This window comes from Protomyctophum parallelum (assembly GCF_964188405.1).
Source record: "Protomyctophum parallelum genome assembly, chromosome: 2".
Lineage (NCBI taxonomy): Eukaryota > Metazoa > Chordata > Actinopteri > Myctophiformes > Myctophidae > Protomyctophum > Protomyctophum parallelum.
In genome coordinates this window covers 57349261-57365175 of record NC_139699.1, presented here as the reverse complement: position 1 = coordinate 57365175, position 15915 = coordinate 57349261, and the positions used below count along the sequence as shown (strand labels likewise).

The 15915-nt window shown below is 43.6% G+C and overlaps 3 protein-coding genes across 4 annotated transcripts; 2 read left to right on the top strand and 1 right to left on the bottom strand.

Annotated features, from left to right (window-relative positions):
* Positions 1–1104: 1104 nt before the first annotated feature.
* LOC310854699 (uncharacterized protein) lies at positions 1105–2673 on the top strand (the record flags this gene model as incomplete). Its single annotated transcript, XM_083759374.1, has 1 exon — positions 1105–2673. One exon carries the CDS (start codon positions 1105–1107, stop codon positions 2671–2673), a length of 1569 nt encoding a protein of 522 aa, XP_083615500.1.
* A 680-nt stretch (positions 2674–3353) lies between these two features.
* cog8 (component of oligomeric golgi complex 8) lies at positions 3354–9337 on the top strand. Its single transcript, XM_083793332.1, has 5 exons — positions 3354–3885; positions 5063–5270; positions 6649–7479; positions 7931–8099; positions 8413–9337. Exons 1-5 carry the CDS (start codon positions 3551–3553, stop codon positions 8784–8786), a joined length of 1917 nt encoding a protein of 638 aa, XP_083649458.1. The 5' UTR covers positions 3354–3550; the 3' UTR covers positions 8787–9337.
* A 702-nt stretch (positions 9338–10039) lies between these two features.
* nob1 (NIN1 (RPN12) binding protein 1 homolog) lies at positions 10040–15214 on the bottom strand. 2 transcript variants are annotated; one of them, XM_083792983.1, is made up of 9 exons: positions 15136–15214; positions 13822–13954; positions 13259–13392; positions 12827–12895; positions 12515–12658; positions 11878–12186; positions 11617–11714; positions 11069–11213; positions 10040–10695 (listed from the first exon to the last, which is right to left on the bottom strand). In XM_083792983.1, the coding sequence occupies exons 1-9, from the start codon at positions 15202–15204 to the stop codon at positions 10426–10428; spliced, it is 1371 nt and encodes a 456-aa protein (XP_083649109.1). In that variant the 5' UTR covers positions 15205–15214; the 3' UTR covers positions 10040–10425. The 2 variants fall into 2 exon arrangements, with proteins under 2 accessions (XP_083649109.1, XP_083649110.1); XM_083792984.1 differs by having other exon boundaries at positions 12515–12655.
* Positions 15215–15915: the final 701 nt, after the last annotated feature.

Sequence of the window (15915 nt, the reverse complement as noted above, 5' to 3'; positions counted from 1 at the left end):
AGGCACTGAGGAGCACACTTTTCTAGTTATTCCTAACCCCCCAGATGGAAAATTAAATTCATTCCCTACCCAAAGTTTTTACATTGTCCTGACAATATTTGAAATACCATTAGGTCAGGAGGCCGATGAGGGGGCTAGGGGCCTCTATTTGAAACATCAGTGATGGAAATGCAATCATAGCCTTTGTTTTTTCGGTTCTCATTTAAATGACTACAAACTGATACCAAAACTTAAAAGAGCATGTTCAACCATAGCTCATCAGGTGGATGCCATTATGTCTACTTATCCCATTTTCTGCGGGAACCCCTTTTGGTGTTAGCATTATGTTATGCTTTAGCTATTGAAAATAGCAGATCTATCTTGTAGGTCTGCTATTTTTGAGTGGTGCAACCACTCCTACAACCAGGAATGTCCGTGTACGTGTGTACCTGTTTGTATAAGTGAGCACGAGTATAGGGGGCGCCAGAAACTGAGAGGGGTAGTGCTGTGTCTCTAATGAGAGAGAGTGAGAGAGACAGAGAGAGGGGGGGAATTGCAACACTCAGTTCACACGTGTGTGATTTTTTTTAAATCGAAGAACGACTGACATAGAAACATAGCTTTTTCAGAAAACTGTCAGGATGTAGAAGACATTTTTAGAATCTGATCTCCGGTCAAAATGGGTTAAAGTCCAAGGCCACTTTTGTAGAGGTTTGGGTTGCCATGATGTAACTCCAAATGTGGACAAGAAATTAAAAAAACAATTGCTCCAGTGATTAGAAATTGATCGTCTATAGACGTCTATATATGTCTATAGACGATATGATGTTAATGACATCATCGATTTCTTTCAATGACATAATTGATGGTAATTTCAAATAAGATTTAAGACGTCAAGAAGAGATGTGATGTCAGAGCTGATGTCAGTCTGTTTTGATTACATATCCTTCCTGGGTGCACGGGCTACCCATGTTGTGGGTCCTAGACACGTGGGCTGCTCCAGCAGAGAGACAGACGCAAGACAAGAGGGCAAGTCCCTGAAATAGATGTGGCACCCTGCAGTTCCCCCCCCAGCCGATGACCAGTCAGCTATACTACAGTTGAATGAAAGCAGGTTCACACAGGATGTCAGCGCCCTGTCCTAATGTCCTCGGGGAGTTAAAGCCCTGTGACCCGGCAGAGGAAATCAAGAAGCTACGACAAACTGAGATCAGACAAATGATGAAGCGTTTCCCCAATAATCAGCTTATCATTCAGGAGCAAGGTGATGATGGCCAAGTTACTTTTTATAGGGCAACTGTTCAGGCCACTGATCCTGACTGGCCTTTTGACCTGAAAGAAATTGATATCGTGGTGAGCTTCCCAGTGAATTATCCTCAGGAGATTTTCACATTAGACATACCAACTGACCAGGATCTGCCATCCGTAATGGGAAGGCATGTACAACGGGCATCGCTGGAGTGGCTTCAAGCCAAGCAGGCAACCAATCAGTTGATGGGAAAGGTGGAACTACTGCTCCGGCCATTTCTTCGCTGGTTGGACCGTAGCTTGGAGAGACTCTACACAGAGGGAGCTAGACAGTTGAAAAAAGACGTAGAGTTAGAGAGAGCTGGATTACAGTTTGTGCCGTACCAGGAGCTCCAGGCAACGGTGTGCAAGTGCAATGAACCACTGCACCCTGTCTCCCACATTGCTGTCCACGAAGACGAGGGCGAGAAGACGGAAGGAAACGGGACAGCGGCAGATCAGGGGAGACCAGGCTGTGATGATGAGCAACAGGAGGAAAGGGACAAGGCTCATCTACTTGCGGAGAACATTAGGATCGGCGATCCCCGCAAAGGCACGGAGGTAAAGCTCCTGGGCCTGAGGCTGGGAGAGGGCACAGCTACCGTAGTGGCCAGACACATCACCATTTGTCTGCAGTGCAATAGGTGTAAGGTGAGGGCAGACCTGACCCTGAGTGGGAGGACGCCTTGCGTGGCTCAGTGTGAGAACTGCAGTGCTGGCATTAATGCCACGTTCAGGCCCAGCATGCTCCACCACTACAGTGACGTCCTGGGCTACCTGGACCTGAACAATGCCACTCCTGTTGACCTCGTGCTTCGGGAATGTGAGCTCACAGCTGGATGCATGGGCTGCTCTCAGGATGTCCCTGTACAGGGCCTCTGCTACGGTCGGGCTAAGGATTTTAATTGTGAGCACTGCCACAGCAAACTCAGTATCCTCATTGACAGCACAAGATTCCAGTACATTCAGCTGCATTCTTCTAACACAGCGGGCTTGAGTGGTTCAGGTCTGAACTATCGGAGAAACATAAGAGACCCTGCTGTGCAAAAAGGAAAGCCACTGCCAGAAAATGGAACCTGCATGCATTATAAACAAAGCCGCCGCTGGCTAAGGTTTCCTTGTTGTGGCCGGGCCTATCCATGTGATGTGTGCCATGATAAGGACCAGAACCACCTCATGGAACTAGCCACCAGGATGATCTGTGGCCACTGTGCCAAAGAGCAGCCATACACCAATGGAAAGCCTTGCATCGGCTGTGCAGGCATGATGACAAGAGGAAGTCGCACCAACCACTGGGAGGGTGGGTTGGGCTGCAGAAACAAAGTGAGAATGAACAGGAACGATAGACAAAAATATGTTAACACTAACAAGACGGTGTCACGGAAAGTAGCCAGTGAAAAGAAATAGTCCACAACGGAAAACAGATTTTAACCAGTAAAGTGTTCCTTGGAGCACAGGTCGGTCTCTGCCAGGTTTGATTGAACATTTTATTCACAGTATGTCAGGTAGGTTATTGTGGCCTCCTGCCGGTGGCCCTATAACCGGCCAATGAGAAAAGGGGGGCTTTTCTTCCGTGGCCTATTGGACTAACTGTGCGTGCAATACTTCGCGGAAACTACACACTAAGTTCATGATTTGAGGCTTTTTGGAAGCCAATCTTAGCCAATCAGGATCTAATATGGAAAATCTGATCCGTGTTGAACACATGCATTCTATAGGGTAACCCGGTCAAGTTGGCACCACGTACATGTGGGCACCAAAACCATCTGGGCACCTGGATGAGTGGGCACTTGGGATATGTGGGCACTTAAGATAACTGGGCACCTTAACAGTTATAACTACTATCACAATGTAGACAACTTGGAGTCGACTCGTCACACACATTAAATGTGTGTAACATTAAATGGCTCTGCCTCTAAATGTGTTGGGATTGGAATTTTCTCCACTCCACTGATCTTTATCCAAAGGTGTAGGGAAAGTATACCCATCGCCTGTGAAGGGCAGCATTACTACACTCGCCTGTGTACAGCCTGCCGGAAGCCAAACGAAGAAGAAGAAGACCCCGGAAAGGGAAGTAGGTTGTTTCATGTTATGTTATGTTAATATTTGCGTTGTTGTCGTCAGTCATGGATAATATGAAATATGTCTAACTTCCATAACATACGCGTTTATTTAGTGAGGTGCTCGTGCTTTCGCTGACGTAGAGGAAAGTTCCACCTCTGTGTGTGTGTGTGGACTGTGATATTTTAGTTCTGGTTCTGTATAAAGTACCTAAAGTGTAAACATGGCAGCGGCTGTAGTAGACGTGGAGGATGAGAGCATCCTGGCGTCCATCTTCAAGGACAGCTTCCCGGAGAAGTGGAGGAACAACCCGGACTTCGCGGCCTACCTGTCCGAGCTGAGCTCGTACGGCGTGGAGAAGCTGAGCCGCGAGCCGGAGAGGCTGTCCGAGGAGCGGGCTCTCATCCTGCTGCAGACCCGGGAGCTGGCCTTCGCCAACTACAAGACGTTCATCCGCACGGCCGACTGCACCCAGGAGATCTACCGGGACTTCGGCCGCGTGGAGAGCAGCGTATCCACGCTGCTGGACAAGCTGCCCACCTTCGGGGAGAAATGCAGGTCAGTAGGTGCCAGAGATATAAGAGTAGTTAGTGGTGGAAGAATATAAATAATGGCTCTGGATGGACGAGACCCAACTCCTCTAACGCTCTGGACATTATTGGACCTAACCTGACTCAGCCAGATGGAGGCGCTATAGTAGTCAGGTTAATATGGACCAGACAGAGCTATAATAATATTGCATTTTATTTATAAAACTCTTTACATTCTCACGAATCTCAAAGTGCTACAAATATTAAAAGAATGGCAAAAAGATAAAATGGAATACAATAAAAGAAGCGTAAGCAACATCATAAGCAGTAACACATGTTTATTTAGGGGAATACTTACTTTAAAAGGTTGGTCTCACTGTGTTGTAGAATTTAGACTCATCTTAAGTAGTATCAATACTACAATGTAGATACTCTATACTCATATTGTACTTAAGTAAAAGTACAAAAGTTTTGGTATATACTTAAAAGTTCCTAAAGTAAAAAGTACTCATTGTGCAGCATGTCCCACTTCACAAGTTTAAAATGTATTAAATTGTAGTGGAGTAAAAGTATAATATTTGCCTGAAACAAAGGGAGTCTACCAACGCAAAGCAAAGCAAAGTTCTTTGTTTACCCAGGGAAGTGGACTAAGTCAAGGACTTGTTTACAGCCACACCCTGCTCATAGAACATTTCATGGTAGGGGTCCAATGCCTTGCTCAAGGGCACTTCAGCGGTGGTCATTTTAACGTGCCGGTCCGGTGATGCGAACTGGCGACCTTCCGGTATCAAGACCGCTCCGCTAACCGTTCGTCCACCGCTGCCCAAGCCTCAATCAGCCTGGAACGGCTGATCCGGTGCTTCACACCTTGTGGTCTTCAGAGTCTTCTTTCATGACTGATGAAGACCGGAAGGTGAAAACGTTAGTTGTTCTGTATACTTAGCACCTAATAAAAGGCTCTAAATGTCTGTGCTGCTCCAGTATCCTCTTCTCCTTCTATAATATATGCCTCCGAGATGTAGTGGAGTAGAAGTAACAGTACAAAACCCTACTCGGAGTGTAAAATGATTTGTATACTACTCACTCAAGAAATGGATAAATGACCGCTGGGTATTTTAGTGTGTATGAACAGGGACAATTTAACGGTTGTCATGTGGTGTGTCTGCCATGATGCCATCATCATCATCATCATCATCATCATCCAGGGGGTTCATGACGGAGGCAGAAGAGATCGGGGCCAAACGTCGCATGAACAGCCTCACGTTGAATCGTCACACGGAAATCCTGGAGATTTTGGAGATCCCTCAGCTCATGGACACCTGCGTCCGCAACGGATACTACGAGGAGGCCCTGGAGCTGGCCGCGTACGTCAAGAGGCTGGAGAAGAAGCATTCATCGCTGCCAGTGATCCAGGTAACGTTGTGCAAGCAGTGTCCTCTTTATAAATATCTGTGACTAAATTTGACTGAGGGACTGCCATGTCATGTCATATGAAAGCAGGTAATCATAGCTTCAAATTGGCATATTGGTTGTTCAGTTTGGAGATAATGGCTTATAGAGTAATGTCTTGCAGGAAACAGCGAGTTGAGAAAACAGGCTTGAAAGGTTCACTTCTGTGGACAACATTACAACATGACTAACATTACACCGAGCTACATGTTTAAGCATTTTTTTTCATATTTACATGTCTATTTCAGCTCTGACACTTATTTCAGACATGCTCTAGTATGTGAAGAGTATGCCTGTGCTATTAACTCATTTTGGATAAAAAAATTACGTTTTTCTCCTCTGGTGAAAAGCTGGAGTTTGTGCGATGGCAGGCTCTCAGTCAAATCTGGTCACATTTTATTGAAAGTGCTAGTGAAAGGGTCAAGTCTAAATAAAACAATTGGGGGGAGAGTCACATGATGTACCCGACGAGATGGCTGCGTAAGAAAGAAAGAAAAACACCGGCCACATCGGCCGATATTTCCGTTATTGCTCAATGTCGGTCAATCAAACTGACATTAACCGATGGCAGTAGCCGATATCTATCTGTTGTTGATAAGCATACATTTTGTGTTGGTTATCTGCAGCCAACAAAGCTGTAGATTCTGAACATTTATTTCTTGTATTGAAGATGTATTTGTTCCCCCGGCACAAGGGGGAATAAAAACAACAAAAACTAAATAAACATATATCAGTATCGGCTAAATTGTTATTTTAAACATCGGTATCAGCCAAGAATTTCCACATCGGTCCATCCCTAAAAGCAATACATGTCTATAACCCATTCTGGGCGGGAACCCCTTTTGGTGTTTTAACCCATTTTGGGTGGGAACCCCTTTTGACGTTAGCATTATGTTATGCTTTAGCTATTGAAAAATAGCTAATAGTTTTAGGTCTGCTATTTTTGAAAAATCGAAGAACGACTGACTTAGAAACATAGCTTTTTCAGAAAACTGTCAGGATATATTAGACATTAGCAGATCTACAAGCTCATAGTGCGGCACAGAGTGCCGTGCTATTAGCTTGTAGGTCTGCTATTTATTTTAAATCGCGAAAATGTGGCCCAAATCTTTTTAGAGTTTTTAACTTTTAACTCAAATCTTTGTTTCTGGGGGGTCCCTGCTGGAACAACATATTTTCAGATGGGGTCGGTGGCCAAATACATATATTTTCGGGTGAAAAGGTTGAGCACCACTGACATAGAAACAGGGTTCTTCAGAAAACTGTCAGGATTTTAGAAGGCATTTGTAGAACCGTCCTCGGGTTCTAAATGGGATAACAATAACCTTTTTTCATTCCTCAGGGAATCGTCCAGGAGGTGCGGCAGTCCGCTCAGCTCATGCTGAACCAGCTGCTGCAGCAGCTCCGCAGCAACTCCCAGCTCCCCGCTTGCCTCCGCGTGATTGGCTACCTCCGCAGGATGGACGTGTTCACGGAGGCGGAGCTGAGGGTGAAGTTCCTGCAGGCGCGCGGCAGCTGGCTGAACTCCATCCTCGCCGCCGTCCCCGCCGACGACCCCTACTTCCACATCACCAAGACCATCGAGGCGTGCCGAGTCCACCTGTTTGACATCATCACCCAGTACCGCGCCATCTTCTCCGACGAGGACCCGATGATGCCTCCTCCTCCTTCTTCGGGAGGACAGACGATCAACGAGAGTGCCATCTTCTATGGCTGGGTGGTGCGGAAGGTGGCCGAGTTCCTGCAGACCCTGGAGAGGGACCTCCAGCGCGGGGTGGGCGGACGACTCGACTCCCTGCTGGGTCAGTGCATGTATTTTGGCCTGTCTTTCAGCAGGGTGGGGGCGGACTTCCGCGGCCAGCTGCCGCCCATGTTCCAGAGGGTGGCGGGGGACACCTTCCGCAAGGCGGTGCTGGAGGCGGTCGACAAGTTCCAGGAGGACATGAACATGTACACGCTGATTTCCCTGCCTTCGATGCTGGGTGGCACCATCCCGGTGGTAGTGCCCAGCACGCAGCCTGGCTCCCTGCAACCCCCCATGGCTCTGCTGGACTTCCAGCCCCTGGCCTGCTTCCTCAACAACATTCTGACTGCCTTCAATGACCTGCGGCTCTGCTGCCCCATTGGGCTGGCCCAAGAGGTCACCAAATACCTCGAGGATGCACTTATGAAGGTAGTGTCGTGGCCTGAACAGTTTTCTGAAAAACCTTATGTTTCTGTATCAGTGGTTCTCAATATTTCATGTCAAGGACCACAAAAATTATATGTAATTGGCCACCGACCTCCGTTTGAAAATATGTTGTTCCAGGGACCCCCCGCCCCCAGAAGCAAAGATTTGAGATAAAGACTGTTCGCTCTGAAAGAATATATTCAGATTTGTTCCACATTTTCACGATTTTTCAAAAATAGCAGACCTGCAAGCTCGTAGCGCGGCACTCGGTGCAGTGCTATGAGCTTGTAGATCTGCTATTTTTCAATAGCGAAAGTATAATAATATACTTAATGCTTAATACATTAATGCTTAAACATAATGCTTAAAACACCAAAAGGGGTTCCCGCCCAGAATGGGTTAAAGTGGTCTCCCATGGCACCAATGATTTTATTAATTTCCGTTTTCCATCCAGGTGACCAAGCTGATCCTGGTGTTCCACAGAGCAGAAGAGTCTGCCTTCAGCAGCAGGGAGAAGGAGCTGTTTGTCCAGTTCTGCTGTTCTTTTGCAGAGGACCTGGTTCCTTTCCTTAACCGCTGTTTGCAAGTCTTGTTCCCCCCAGCCCAGTTGGCTCTCATTCTGGGTAAGTATTTAATCTGCCTGTACACTTGAGGCGAAGTCCTTTGTGTATGATTCCTAGTTATAAGTACACATGCTTAAGACTTAAATGAGTACCTGTTCATACAACTTGTTTTGTACAACTTAATATATTTCTCCTTTTGTATAGAGAGCAGGTTCAGGTTGATTGTTAATCCATGGCTTCTGGTTGGGATAGGAGCGAACGGAACAAATAAATCATATTACTTTTGGGTTTTTTTGCAAACATACTTTGTAAATGGACTCCCGACTGTGTTATGTTTGAATTTAACTATATTCTATCCCTCTCATGCTTATAGGTGTTCCTCCAACACAACTCCACAAATACGGAAACCTGGGTCGTGTTGACGTGGACGCAGTTCTGGAGCCTTTGGAGTTTGTGTTGCCCGAGCGGGAGGTGGTGGAACCAGAGGTGGACATCAGCGCCGACCTCAGTAGCCTGAGCATCCCTGAGTCCGTCATAAGTGACATCCTCGGCACTACAGATGAACCTCAACCCACTGAACCTTCAATGGATTCTCTGTTGTCTAAGGAGTCCAAACCTGCAGACCTGTTGCCTGCTGAATCAGCTCAGAGCTTCTCTGACCCCGAGTTGGACGCTATACTAAATAATTACCCAAGTCCTGAAGTACTAGAAATGGAGGCCACAGAAGACGAGTTTACATTGGAGTAATGGTCACACATCTTTTTATATTTGATCAGTTTGCCCAGTTGACTGTTTTCTTAGGCACAAGGGACTCTAATAAATAATACACTTTTTACATAGTTGTACAGCACTTTTCTACAGATTGTCAAAGTGCGTTACAAAATAAAATATATAGCAATATTCTTCATAAATCACTCATTTATTTGGAAGTAGGTTAAGGTATAGGCCTATTGGTGAAAACTAATTGAATTAAGCTGCAATCCATAAGAATTATGTTCTACTCGGGATTCAAACATTTCTACTGCTAAAACGGAAAGACAAACTGACTGAATTGAATTATTTTGAACCAGTTTGGTCCGACCTACACAATCCCATGATCTAAATTTCAATAGAAGAGCAGGGAGACCACCTCCAACAACAAAGCAGATGTGATGACGTGCTAGTTATTGTATTTAGTACTGTTCGATAACAGGTTAAATGTTTTATTCACACACAAATGGATTGCAGCTTTAAGGAATTCAGATATACATATAAATGGGTTTTATTTAAAGTAAAAGTTCTGAAAATCAGATAAACAGTCTCATGTCATTATTCTAGGACTTGTTTGATACTGTAAAATGGGTGAAAGGGCCTTTGTGTGGAGTCTGCATGTTCTCCCCGTGTCCCCTAGGGTAGGTACCCGGCTCACAAAAACATGCAGTAATCCTGGTCTCTAAACTACCTCCTCCTGGCCAGCCGGGGAAAGGAACTGGTCGGAATAATGTTCCTTCCACGTGCTACGTCCGGCCGGGCAAACTCCCCCGTCAGGTGAAGAAGCAGCTTGGACTCCTCATGCATAGAAGGAAGCATGAGGTCAGTCTGCACCCAGGAAGTGTAGCACCCAGGATTACATTAGATAATTGACACTGAAAAAATGGGTTGCAAAATCGTGGGATAAAAAATAAGATACTGTAAAATGGGTGAACAGCAGCTCCTGTCATTGAATAAAAATACAATTTAATATCAGTAATAAAGCAGGTCACAGGTGAGTCAGATTTTTTTTTGTGCGTGTAAAAACTGTTCCGAAACAATGAGTAGGCTTTAATATTACTAAATGATAAAATGTGTAACTGTCCCAAGAAAGTCCCAACCGTTCAGTTGTATTTTGGGTAGTATTTGTTTTAATTATTCTGCAACTGCAATTTGGAAAGCGTTTACAATGCATAGTTTACAAAGTAGTTCAGGAGAACCCCTGATATAGAGCCTGTTACATGGACAAGCAAATCCACAACACATTTGCACAGGGTTTAACAATAGCTTTAATTTAACATTAGTTCACCTTTTGAAAAGTCACTTAACAAAATACCGTTTTCAGTCTCTTATAACATGGGTGCCAGTTGTGCTTGAGGCAAGCTAATTCATACCGCAAAAAAATAATAATCAAGAGGCCAAAATATGTATTTGGGACCTTTTTCAAATATGACAATTTGGTCACTGAAAATATATTTTCTTCCATACAGAAGTATACAAAATATATTTGGCCTGTGGATGGTATGATTACTTTTGATTAATGATTTATTTATTCTTGCCGGATGGGATACAGCCTTCATCTTAGCTTTAACTGACATTCCTTTTGCCCAGCTCTGTTCCTTATTGTTGCCGCATAACGTTTCCTGTATCAATGTCTTCATCTCTTTTTGACAAACTTCTTATGGGCGGCGTTGGGGTTCACCCTTCGCCGGCCACCTCCGCCATGGCTGTCCCGTATTTCTAGGTTGGCGGCACGGCTGTAGATGTCGTTCTCGCAGAACGGCGAGCCAGTGGCCATGTAGTCCTGGCTTAAAACTTCGGTCTTCTTTTGGGCCTTACGAGGCAGCCTCTGCTGGGGGAAGCGCTGGTCCTCCACCACATGGGGGTTGTTGGTGTGTTTCCCACCTTTAGGCATGGGCAGAGCGAACTGCAAGGGAGATGAAAAGTTGGCTCAGTTGTGAGATTTTAACGGTCGGGTTAACGGTCATTCAAGTGATACTCTATACAAACATGATTTGTTCCCAGCAAGTCGAAAGTTTGAATCTGGTAATGTTATTGGTCTGAACTTGTTTCTAAACTGGTAAATATATATTGAGTGTACTGTCAAGCTGGTGTATATAAAAAAAGGAGATTGCATGTAGAACTACACATTTCGGAGATATGTTGTCCCATTTTATTCAAAAAGGAGAGCTCACAAGTTGAAACTCTTGGAAGGTTCTGTTGAGCGAGCTGCGGCCCCAAAGATATGCGTATGTGCACAAATTACAAAATGTATCATTTTTTATTTATTTTCATCTTACCCTCAATCCCTTCCGGCTCATGACTTTGGGGTTTTTGGAGAAATGCATAAATATGCTACCGTCCTCATTGATGGTCACTGCAATCTTCTTTAATGTCTTGTTGCCACAGTGAGGGCAGAATATCTTTTCCATATTTGTTGTGGTCCTGAAATTAAAATGTATTTCAGTTAATTTGTCACAATAGTTAAACGGTGCAAACAGATATTTACATAGGGGGCTCTCAACATGTTATGTACATAAAAGGTATGTGCAAAGTTAAAAACTATTTTTTTTAATAAATGTAACTAGGGTATAGGTATTATTCACAACAAGTAATAGTGCAGTGGTGCAGTGGAGTCATAATTGGACCAGAGGTAGTATATACGTTATAGACTACTAGATAATGTTTGACAATATACAGCTTGCACAAATAAGCAATGATACGGTCACTACCTAGAGGTGGAAGTAAGATGGAATAAACAAAACCAATGCAATTATAATAGAAAGGCCAAACACTAGATACCCGATCAAATCACACTTAATAGCGATACTGGATTAAATGTTCTCACTTATAACAAGCGTGGCAGCGCAGGATGTGGTTTCTTGCATGCTTTATGAGCATTCCGTTGATTGAAAGGACATGCAGTCCAATCTGAATGAGAACGTTCTGGAAAGAAAACACACTTTGTCAATAAATAAATAAAGGTGTGTGAAAAGGAGCTCACCCTGAAGTTGAATATACATGTTGCACTGTGCAAGTGATATATGGTTTTCTTGAATGAACAGAATCGTTTTCATGAAACATGGATTTCACCACCTATTCGTTTTACCTGCATGGCAAAGTCAGTAGTCAGGCAGCCCACTTTGACATCAGCTGGAGCTGTCCCAACACCCGACTCACTCTTCACTTGCTTGATGTTACTGGGAGTGATCCATCCACCTCCTCCATCATCGTCTCCATCATCATCGTCGTCATCATCATCATCATCATCGTCATCATCCTCCTCACCACTCACTTCATCTGAAAATTCCTCAGGGTTCTCTCTATATGTCTCTTTTTCTGCATGGATGTCTTCCGTCTGGGACAACGTCTCGATCTTTGTTCCACTGTTGTCCAATACAGAAATACCGTCCACATTCTGCGAGCAAAAACAGATTACAACTTAAAATGGCAGTTCACGCAAAATATTAAATCAAGTCATTTGGACAGTGGGTCTCGAGAGAGAGAAAAACACACAGACCAACCGTCTTATAGCCAGTTAGGCTCCTACAGAGCAACGGGGTAAATAAAAATAAAGAAACAAATATATTTTTACTCTTATCAGGAGTGCCATTATCCCAAGGAAGCACATTTCCAGTTCCACCACTTGATTAAAATAGTTCTATTATCACATAACAGTTAAAGTGCTCCTCACAATTCACACCATTCCTTTTACTCAGTGATTCATGTACCAGTAGTTAACTCACCAGCAAGTCCAACAGATCAGCCTCGATGGAGGGCAGTGGGCTCCTCCAGAACTGGAAGCTGTTAAACTCTGGAATCTCAGAGGAAGTGGTCTGTGTCTGCTTTGCCGGGGTCTGTCGTCCACTCGATTCCCCATCTTCTGACTTCTAAAGAGGGCCATCGACCAAATTACAAATGCCCTTGACATTTCTTTCAACATGTGATCATGAACGAGTATGAAAACGCGGAAATTATTTTATCGTACAAGATGTTTAAACATAGTGATATACTAAAGATGCCATCGCTACCGATACCAAAGCTGAGCAAAAACTAACCTTGGGGAAGTGGAATCCTGCAATATTTACTGGAGCCTCCGGATGTCGCAGTGTGGTCTGAACCTGAACCTAAGATAAAAATCACACACGTGTGAACTGAGTGGTGCAATTCTAGTTTATTTTGCTAGCTTTAGTTATAATAATCATTTCTTCTTCCGTTTTCTACATGAATATAACCACATTATAACCATATAAAATGAAATGGGAGTTAAATGCTGCAATTTGTAATAATGGCAAAATATGACTCCTAACGTCGTTGAAGTGGGACTCATGAAATGTCCCTGGGACTCATCTTCTAAAAGACCGTCCCGGGACTCATTACATTGAAAACCTATTTACATCACTGATACAGTCATGCTGTGTGTGTACAAAAAGGCCAATATAACCAAGTCTGCTATCCATCTACCCAGTGTTGACACGGCTCATGTTTACCTTGACGTCCGGCTCTTTTTTCAGATGGTCTGCACCAACATGCTCCAGCTCCAGTTGATAGGTCAGGGCGATCACCTTTATATCCGTGGCTGAGAGACTGGGGTAGTCGCCTGTCTTCTTGGAGAACTCGGTCACTGAAAACAGAGGGCAGATATAAAGTGCTGTGATCTGCAATCTGAAAAGATTGAAGGTGTAATATAATTCCCAAACTTTTCAGGTCGAGACCCAAAAGAGAGACGTTTGCCCAGGACCCAAACTAGTGAAAATAGCAGATCTACAAGCGCACAATGCGTCGATTATTTTTATCATGGTATTTCTTAGAATTTTAGTTTTTAAAATGTGTCAAATTATTTTAATGTCTTTAATTTAAATTAAAAAAAAACTTAAATGCAGGAACTAGAGTCGTGACTCGTGAGTGACCCATAAAATTGGTCCGGACTGTGACCCACAAATGGGTGCGTCCCGACCGTTTTGTGAAACAGTGATTTAAATGAATCGCATTGACCTTATTAATGTCAAGTGGATGATGTGACATGCATAGATATGTCTATGGTGACATGTACCCAATCTGATGTATTCAGGGTTAGGCTCTTTGAGGTGGAGCTGGTATGGGAGGACTGCCAGACTCCTTTTGGTGGCTTTGTCTCGAATCTCATCGACCACGTCTCTCAGCGTGTAGATATTCTGTCCGATGTCCTGCGATTGCAACAAACACAATGATTAGTGGCTCACCAGCAGTGTTGTTTTTGTCGACTAAAACTAAGACGGAAAATGTTCGTCGACTACCTTTTTTCGCTGAGGAAAACTAAATGGAAACTAAGCTACGGTGACTAAGACTAAGACGAAATGTATTGACAATTTCGTCAACAGATAAAAACTAGACTAAAATGTTAGAAAGGGACTAGTGGACAAGAGGTCCAGTATAAGTCATTTTACACTTGGTTGCATGCTGAAAATAGCAGATCTACAAGCTCACAATGCGTCACATGACGTGTTGTGAGCTTGTAGATCTGCTATTTTCAGGATATGTATTGATATGCCATTACGATGGCATCAAGGCCCGCCAAGACACATTTTAGTCGACTAAATCAACTGTAGATTTAGTCGACTAAGATCTTATGACATTTAGAGAGATCCTTGTTGAGGGGGGTTGTAGGTGGGCCCAAATAGTGGGCTTGATAGTTAACCATATTTATAAATGTAACCAAATGGGTCAAATCCATTGTTTGATTTAATGCTTTATGTTAAGGACCCCCAAATGGACACTAATTATCCTGCGGATACCCCCCCCCCCCATTTGAAAACATATGCCAGGGACACCCATACAGAAGATTTTTACCTCTAGCACTGATTCTCAACCAGTTTAATTTCAAGGACCCCCCAGTTTGACATGCATTTGTCTATGGACCCCCATTTAATGGCATTTCTATCTCTGGGACCCCCAATTTATATTGTAAAATCATTTAACTCTGAGAGTGTACAAATGGAACCAAATGGTGGGGGAAGGGGCTTGTTTCCATTGTGGTCCATTTTGGTTCCACTGATGGGAGACAGGCTCTCTCAGAATTTAAATTAAAACACTGAGCATGTTACCGTGTGTAGATTGGGATCCCACAGATTAAATGACATTATATAAAAACTCGTGTATCAAATGGGACGCCTCCGTGGCCTTAAATGCACAATCAAAGTGGGAACAGTGAAAATAAACAACACAACAGACATGATGCGCTACGGAGGTCCCTGCAGGCAACACAGACACACAGTAATGAATGAATGACGACGTAGCAAAACCACAACGTACGTTAATGTTTGGACTCGTTATGACGCAGACATTCTTGTGAATACAAGAATAAAGAGGTGAATAAATAAAAGCTGACCTGCAGAGGTGCTTTCTTCAGAAACGCAGCAGCGTCAGCGACAACATGCTCCACCAGGGTAGCCGCCATGTTGCATCCAGGAGGAGTGGCGGAGGAGAACCAGGGTTGCCAGGTTCTAGGCAAACAAGCCCAAATTTGATGAATTGAACATGGTGGACCGGAATATAATACTTTACGGTGTCGTCCACAGTTAACAGTTTTTGTATTGAGTTGTGCTTGAAATGTACTGTTGTGACCGAGGCCAAGGGGTCTGGTTCTGGAATAGTGGAATATCTGGAATATTGTTTTTTTTTATTTCTTTTTTATGATGATGATGATGATGATTATGATTATTATTTTGTATTTATTTATTTACCACAAATCTGGTTTTGATTGATTGATTGATTGAAATCTTTATTAACAGTTTGTAGAATTTACAGTACATTTTAAGCACAAACTCAATACAAAGACTGTCAACTGTGAGTGGACGACCCAATTAAGCATTACACTTGTTTACAACAGGGTCCACATTGTTCAATTCATCAAAACATTTAAAGACATACAAACATTTAGAGACATACAAATAGACATTTCTCTGTAGGTAAAGAACAGAACAGGAATTCATCATATGGGAAGCAAAAAAGGGAAAAGATACTACTATATACTGGGGATCCTTGCCCCCCTTGGGGGACAAATAATAATAATTTGGGGGTCTTTGACATGAGAATATTTGGTTTAAATAATAATTTAAACATGTGGAAACAAGCCCAAATAAACAACTTAGCCCCCCAAAAAAGCAGC